Below are 8,434 nucleotides of genomic sequence, written 5' to 3' on the forward strand. Positions count from 1 at the left end.
CTTCTTTGACTACATCCAGTTTCTTCCCCAGGTACTCTCTCATGTAGTTTAGGGCTTTTGAGCTTACCACTTTTGGAGTCCTGAATCTCTTTTTCTTTAGGCGCCAATTTCGCTCATTCCATATTGCTTGAACTGCTGCACATATTAGCGCTCTAATTACTTCAGAGGCTGTTGAATTTAGTCTGCTTACCCTCATCAGGTAGTACTACTCATCATATGAGTTTCGAACTCCTTCTAGCAAACCCATGACTTTTTTAAAGCTTTGCCACACTAGTTTTGAGAAAGGGCAGTAAAAAAATAAGTGGGCAGAGCTCTCTTCCTGGTTATCACAAAGACAACACCTCGAGGACCCAATAACTTGCTTTGCATCAATGCATTACGGTGGGAATACATCCAGAGAACAAGCGCCAAGCGGTAAAAAGAGTGCTTAGGTGCGAGAGTTTTCCCCAAACAATCTTATACCATTTAACCTTAGTTCGTACATTCTTTAAAACTGCATACGTTGAAGCTATAGAGAATTTCCCAGAGCTTAAGGGGGTCCAAATAACTGCGTCCTATATCATGAACGAATTTATCTCTGTCTCCAGAATCATCTTTTTTACCCCACAATTCGGTAGGTCAGTTATACACCTTCCCCATCCTCCATTGATAATCACCTCTGCCACTACTGTATCATTTGGTACAATGTTCGAGAGAAAAGACTTAGCTTCAGCATTCAAAATCAACGGCCTTTACACCAAGGATCATGCCAGAAGCTCGTACTTTTTCCATCCGTTATACAGTACCGCACATACTTCCATGTAGCTTCTCTGTGCTTTAAAATTCCTTGCCAGACCCAAGAACAATCCGTTGGGATTTTCATAGTCCAGAAATTTTTGGTCTTGATGTGCTGTTCCCATGTCCATTTCACCCATAGACAATCAGTTTTTGGGCGGTTTACCACTAACCCACGATGGCGGCTTTGTTCCAGATCCTCAGATCCACCAGACCTAGACCGCCCTGTTCTTTGTCCACCCTGAGTGTATAGTGGCTTGCATGTTGCATTTTCTTCTCTAACTTTGGCCCTGACCAGATAAATCTGTTGCATATCTTCGCTACCCTATCGAGTACTGTCCTTGGAGCACAAAAGTCTTAGACTAATAAGTTTGAAAGGATGACAGTATAAAAGTCACCAGCTGTACTCTTCCTGCCCTGTTTAAATCTATGTTCTTATAGTTTGAAATTCTTGATGTGATCTTTTCAATGAGCGGCAGACATGCTCTTATTCCAAGTCTTGTTGCTGTGAGAGGTAATCCTAGATAAATCACCGGAGGAGTAACCAGCGATATATTCATAGCCGCTGCTAATTCTAGCCCTTCCGCCTCAGACATACTACCAGTTAACAATGTCGTCTTTACATTACTCAAATACAACCCTGTAGCTTTAGAGAAGGACTCCAAGATATCCTTTATTGCCATGATAGACTCCATGTTTCCTTTACAAAAGAGAAGCACATCATCTGCAAAACAGAGGTGAAAGATCTTTAGTTTCTTTCACTTTGAATGTGCATATATCCTTTTATTAGACTGTAGACCTTGTAAGAGAAGAGTGCTTAGGACTTCCATAACAAGGACAAAAAGATACGGTGATACTGGGTCCCTTTGCCTGAGCCCCCATTTCCCCTGGAAGTATCCCTCAGGAGACCCGTTAACCAAGACCGAGAAATACGGGGATGTATAGCACATAATTAACCATTCTATGAACATAGATGGAAACTTGAACTTGTACAAGATTGCTTCCAGAGCTTGCCATGATACTAAATCATACATTTTCTGGATGTCCAACTTTATTGCACATCTCTTCTGCCCTTTCTTCCTTGAATACCCTCTAAGGAGTTAATGAGCCAGTAACAAATTGTCTTGAATAGACCTCCCCGGTACAAATGCAGACTGAGAACATGATATCAAAGACGCAATGCAGTTCTTCATTCTGTTTGTTAGTACTTTTGATACACATTTATACACAATGTTATAACATGCAATAGGTCTAAATGAAGCAACATGTGAGGCATTTTTCATTTTAGGAATAAGGCAGAGAAAAGTGGAGTTTGTACCTCCCATGAGTTGCTTGTGCCTAAAAATATGCTGGATGGCTTTTATAAAGTCCTCCCCAATAATCGCCCAGCTTGACTTGAAGAAACATGCATTAAAGTCGTCCGGGCCTAGTGCCTTGTTATCCTCCATTGCAAATAATGCTTCTTTGATTTCCATTTCAGTGATCGGCTCAATCAAAGCTTGTCTTGTGACCAAATCTACTTCATTCACCTATAAACTATCCAAAAATTCTGCATCACATTCTTTTCTCGATCTCACCCCTAGTAATTCTCTGTAGTAGCTCAGAAATGCCTCTGCCACTTGGTCCTTCCCTTCTCTCTGTGTTCCTTGTGCATCCGTTACATTCCATATGTAGTTTCTGGTTTTCTTCTCCTTTAGGACATTGAAGAAGAACTTACTACATCTATCTCCAAAGCAAAGCCAATCTATGTCTGTCTTGTGATACATCTCCGCTTCTTCTAGTTTCAAATATTTACAGAGTTTGTCCCTTATAGCAAATTCTTGTACACTGAGGGAGTGATCCAGGGGATTCAGGTGAAGTTGTTCTTGTATCACCTTTCAGATTTTTGAGCTTTTTAGTTAACATAAAAGATGGGCTCCCATGAACTTCTATATCCCAACACTCTCTCAAGGAAGGCTCAAAATCCTGGTGCAGAGTCCAGTTGTTACAGAATCTAAATGGAGGATGCTTCCTGAAATTATTCACAAAAGTCAAGATCATGGGGGAGTGGTCTGATAGTCCTTGGGTTATAAATTCCACCTTTGATGCTTGCAGAATAGAAGCCCAAGCTGCATTTACCAAACATCTATCTATCTTCGACCATTTCCTGATACTAGCCCTCTCCACTATTCCATGTATAGAAACACCCAGTAGCTGTGTGATCAAACAGTCCTGCTACATTCAAACAAGATAAAAATGGCATTGTTTCCCTGGGATGTACCTCTCTGTCCCCAACTCGTTCATATGAAAACAATACATTATTAAAATCCCCCATGACACACCATGCTCCTTGTATACCTACACTCAAGGTTTTCAGCTCATCCCATAAAATTAACCTTTCATGACTTTTATTACTAGCATACACAATAGTGAGTAAGAAGGAATACCCATACTGCAAACTTGTAATTTTGCAGTGTATAAACTGCCCTACTTCCCCCTCTTTCTGAATATCCAAAAAATTTACATCCCATGTAATCCATATTCTCCCATACTCGTTACTCGCATAATTATGCATAGTTCCCCAAGTTGGGCAAACTATTCCCGTTATCTCCTGATGCTTTTCCATCCTGACCTTTGTTTCTAGGAAGCACATACAACTTAACTTGTTCTCCAAAATATACTTATTCAAAGTTTTTGCTTTATTCGGGTCATTTAGTCCCATAACATTCCAGCTACTTACTTTCACCATTGACATAATAAGCTATTAATGTCCTCTCCTCTTTCCCCTCCCTTTGGGTTTTCCCCTACCTCTCTTAGCCGGTGTAGTTTTTTGTTATTCTTCTGCGTTTTTCTTCTTCTGAGCTCTAGTTTGGACTGGGGTATCACCCTGACCCACTCTTAGCGGTGTGGAGTTTGACCTATCTCTAAACAGTTCTGGTTCTGCCTCAAACAAATCATCATCCTCCAGTTCTGCTAACTCCTCAAACACATTTCTTTCCGCTATAAACTGCCCAACTCCAGGTTGCTCATGCCTTACTTGCTGTATCTGCTCTTGTATCACAACTAACGCTTGTTCTGTATCTGGGCTCAGCTCAGAGATGGCACCTTCAACATTACCAGTGGAGACCAGTAGTAACTGCGCTTCCCTCACCTGATGTTGCTCATCCCCAAACCTTTGTACCTCTTCATCTCTCTGACATTCTTCATTAATATTCATACTCAGCTCAGGCCCACTTCAATATCCCTCTGTCCCTTCTTCCCTCACGCTTTCATTTTGACCCAGTGCCTGCCCTTGCGTACCAGTACTCCCACTTGTTTCTCCATCCTCTTGCTGCCCTTGAGCTATTTGAACCCTTACTCCTTGTTGCACCTGTGCTCTAGGTACCACCTGGGTTCCTTCTTCTCTATAAGTTGCAGTAGCATGTGGTTGTGCATTTGCCCTCTGTCTCCACACCCTCGTACTCCTTACTCCACATTGTAGTGTAGTATGCCCAAACCAATTGCATTTTTCACAAGATTGTGGTTTCCATGGTTACTCAAGCGGTATAACAATTTCTCGATCCCCAACCTTGATTTTTATATTTTCTTTGTACTCATGGTTTACTGGGAATTCGATACAGAACCGAGCAAACGACAACCTTTTCCTCTTTGTCGTAGCATCATCCATGAACTTTGGTTTTCCTCCTACCAAACTTGCTAGATATGACAACCCATCTAGTGTCCACATCTCCTTTGGCACTTCCATCAGCTTTACCCAAATCGGTATTGTAGCCTCCTTGCTCCTATAATTGTTCACCTCAACTATCCAAGGCTTTATCACGAACACTCTCCCCGCAATAAACACTAGTCCTTCATCTAATACCATTTGTCTATCTTCTGCACAAGTAAAATTCATGTAAAACATGTCCTTATCAGTCGTGATGTCAAACTCTCCCTTTAGTTTCCATTTCTTCCCCAGAAAATCTTTTACCATGGGAAACATTAAACGTTTATCCAAGAAATATCCAACCAAATATTCATCCCATTGTTTTATCCCTTGTTCCACTAACTCCTCTGGAACTTGAGCAACACCATCTATGAGAATCGGAGAGAACGATGTAAAAGCTACAGCAGATTCCTGAGCTCCACTTCGACGAAACAAAGCACTCCACCTAGTTCTGTTCCCATTTCTTTGGGCATCATCTCGCTGTTGGTTACTTGTCGAGGCCATCTTTACTTTACCGCACTTCCAGCAAAGTTTCTATATTAGGAAAAATAAAAGAGGTTAGGATAGGATAAGCCTAGAAAACCTATCATTTTATGCTAAAAAAGGGTGTATTAGGTGCACTAGATCGCAGATACAGAATATTTTTAAGTTACTCCTGTTTCCTCACTCACGGTCCCCATTCTTTACTCAGAAAGCAACTAAGATCTTCTGAGTGGATACATTGCCCCTATGCCTCAGTCGAGCAAAGCAGTTATCCCACATATGGAAGAAGCTATCACCACCATTGTCAATGAGTTGAAACAGACAAATCAAAGAACCCAGAAGCTGGAGAATAACTTTAGTGTCTTTCAAGGCCAGATAGGGCAAATCGCTGCCACATTGACAGAGAGATCAAAAGGAGCATTACCAAGCCAGTTGGAGCCAAATCCGAAAGGAAGAGGTGTCTTACAGGTGGATAACCTGGAGATTACTTAGTCGAATGACCAAGTTAATGCTGTCACCACTCTGAGGTCAGGCAAGAAAGTTGATAACAAGCTTGTCTATGAACTAGGAAAAGATTCTGCGGAACCTAAGGAAACTTATGTTCCCACCATCCACCCAGTTCTAACATTCCAGATATATCTAGTGTTGTGCCACCTGTTGAAGAAACTGTTGCAAAAGAAGTTGAAGGAACAACTGATAAGAGCCCAAAACTGTAGTTTTAACCCTGTAACAGTCATACTATTAGACCAATTATGTGAGTAATAATTAAGAGTTAACACTGATTACGTGTTTTTATGCATTTCAGGCTTCAAAGTCCATTATGTGCAGAAATGTGCCACTTTAGCGAGATAAAGGAGCAAAGGTCGGTTACTAAGGAGTTCCGTGATTAAAGGCCAAGATTCAAGAAGATAAAGCCTTTCTAAAGCCCGGTCAAAAGCTGAAAAGTCGACGCGGGCAGAAAGAGCACACAAGTCAGCAGAACTTCCGAAGGATGTATCTTTGGACTCAGACCTCGGAATGGGGCCTACCTTATGTCAAAATGACCGACTCAGAAAGAGCTTTCCAATGGTCCAAGCCTTGACCCAATCAGAGGAGCAGAAGTGGACAAAAAGTCTGTTGAAGCCAACTGCAGCTGGAGATGCCTTTTTGAATTTGAAAAGAATGGGTTTTGGGCACGATTCTCGGCCCAAAACATGGCTCCAAGCCCATGCACGATTTTTGGATCTGAATGTATAAAAACCAAAGCTTCACTCTTTGTTAATGGTAGATAGTTAGACCTAGATTAAAGATTAGATTAGTAGCCTCCATTAATTAATTCTAGATCTAGTTTTCCTTAGATTTAATTAGTTTAATTTAATTATTTTCATATCTTGTTTTTATTTAATTCCTTGAATGATTGTTCGTCATTTAATTAGATAAATAAAATAGTTATTATTATTCAATTTCGATTTTTGTCATTTGCATTTATAAATCTAGTTTAAATTCTTGTTATCATTCAATTCTTAGTTATTAATTAGATTTCGATTATTGTTTAGTTAAATTTCATAAAGTTAGAATCTTTGTAATATGTTGTATTCAATTTCAATGGAAAATGATGGTTTGATGAATCAAGGCTAAAACCTCCATTAAAGGGGTTGATGAAGCCTTGATGAAAACTTAGTTGTATAGTGTAGAAGCGTTGTAGAGTCTATTCCATTCTAGAAGGTCGTGTTTCGCCATGAGAATGGGTGGACGACCTCACATGCTAGTTATAATTGGTAGAAATGCCATGTTAATTAGGGATTAGAGCGAGCAATTCTTACCGTAAGAGCGTAAGAATTGGATTACAAATGATCTATTCTAGGTGATTAAGTTGGATTCGAGGTGGATTCAATTCCCCTCTAATTCTTTATCTAGATTCAAGAACATTAGTATTTCCATATATTTCGTAGTGATATTCAACATATTGCTTTTCATATTGCATCGTAGTATAATTCCCCTTCGTAATGCTCTCATTAGACTTAAGACCGATTAATTAGACTAGGAAACATTCCATGCTAGAGAACTAGGAGTGGAACGAATTTGATTACTCCACGCTATTTCGATAGAATTGAGAGTAGAAACTTTGATAAATATAGACTCATAAGAAAGTTTTAGTTTTACTTGCGTTTGTAAGTTTAATCGCTTTATTTTGTAGGTAAAACTATCAATTTTACAGTTATCAACTATTGTGGAAGTAAGTAAGAAGAAGCCATCACGAGTGACTCCACCTATCACTCCACTATTTGTTACCAAGCCAACCAAAGCCGAAAGAAGAGAACCGATATTGAAGAATCCGCCAGCACCATTTCCTTTAAAACTAGTAAATACCAGAAAGGATGACCAGTACAAGGAGATTTGCGATGTATTTCAGAATTTGCATATTAATATCCCATTTCTGACCGCCATCAAGCAAGTTCCCTCGTATGCCAAGTTTTTGAAAGATCTAGTGAAGAAGAAGACCAACATTCCGAAAGAAGCTTTTATTGCTCAAAGATGTTCATCGTACCTATAGAATCTAGCGGTTGTGAAACTGAAAGATCTTGGAAGTCCAACTGTTACATGCAGAATTGGAGATTCTTTGGAGGAGTAAGCTTTATTAGATTTGGGTGTCAGTGTGAATCTTCTACCATATTTCGTCTATGAGAAGTTAGGCTTGAAGGATCTTAAACCGACTGATGTTACTTTACAGTTTGCAGATAGATCAGTAAAGATACCTAAAGGAATCATTGAAGACGTCATAGTCAAGATCGAAGATTTCTATTATCCGGTTGATTTCATAGTACTCGACACAGAACCTACATCTGGTAGGCAGATACCAATCATTCTCGGCAGATCATTCTTGGCCACTGCAAATGCACTTATCAACTGTCGAAACGGTTATATGACGTTATTCTTTGGTAATATGAGAGTCGAGACCAATGTTTTCCATACGTTACATCAACCACAGGAGGTGTGTGCTGTGAACGAAGTATGCATGATTGAAGCGTTAGCACAGGATTATCTACCTCATTCATATCCTGCTGACGAGTTGTTGAAAGCTCTGATAGACTCAGATTGTGAGGAATTTAGTGTCGAGGCAATCAATGCGATTTTGGATTCATCACCTGTCATGGATGACAGCAAGTTCAAAGAAAAGTTTGATTCACCTATGCCTAATGGACCATCTAAAGAGCTTAAGAAGGAGCTGCCAAAGCTAGAATTGAAGCCTTTGCTGTCTACACTCAAGTATGTTTTCTTGGGAGATTTGGGAACCTACCCAGTAGTCATTGCATCAGATTTGACTGAGGAACAGGAATCCAAGTTAGTAGCACTTTTAAAGGAATACAAGTCAGCTATAGGTTTGACAATTGATAATATCAAGGGGATCAGCCCTATGATAGTTCAACATAGGATTCATTTGGAAGAGGATTCCAAGACTTCTAAGCAACCACGGAGGAGGCTTAATCCGAAGATGAAGGAAGTAGTCCGAAA

The 8,434-nt window shown here is 40.0% G+C and overlaps 1 protein-coding gene across 1 annotated transcript; it reads right to left on the reverse strand.

Moving 5' to 3' along the window:
* Positions 1-1,136: 1,136 nt before the first annotated feature.
* On the reverse strand, positions 1,137-3,379 carry LOC147481215 (uncharacterized). Its single transcript, XM_086578869.1, has 4 exons — positions 3,035-3,379; positions 2,570-2,967; positions 1,574-1,866; positions 1,137-1,498 (listed from the first exon to the last, which is right to left on the reverse strand). The coding sequence occupies exons 1-4, from the start codon at positions 3,377-3,379 to the stop codon at positions 1,137-1,139; spliced, it is 1,398 nt and encodes a 465-aa protein (XP_086434995.1).
* Between the last annotated feature and the right edge of the window lie 5,055 nt (positions 3,380-8,434).

The sequence above is a fragment of the Coptis chinensis genome, chromosome 8, assembly GCF_015680905.1.
Source record: "Coptis chinensis isolate HL-2020 chromosome 8, ASM1568090v1, whole genome shotgun sequence".
Lineage (NCBI taxonomy): Eukaryota > Viridiplantae > Streptophyta > Magnoliopsida > Ranunculales > Ranunculaceae > Coptis > Coptis chinensis.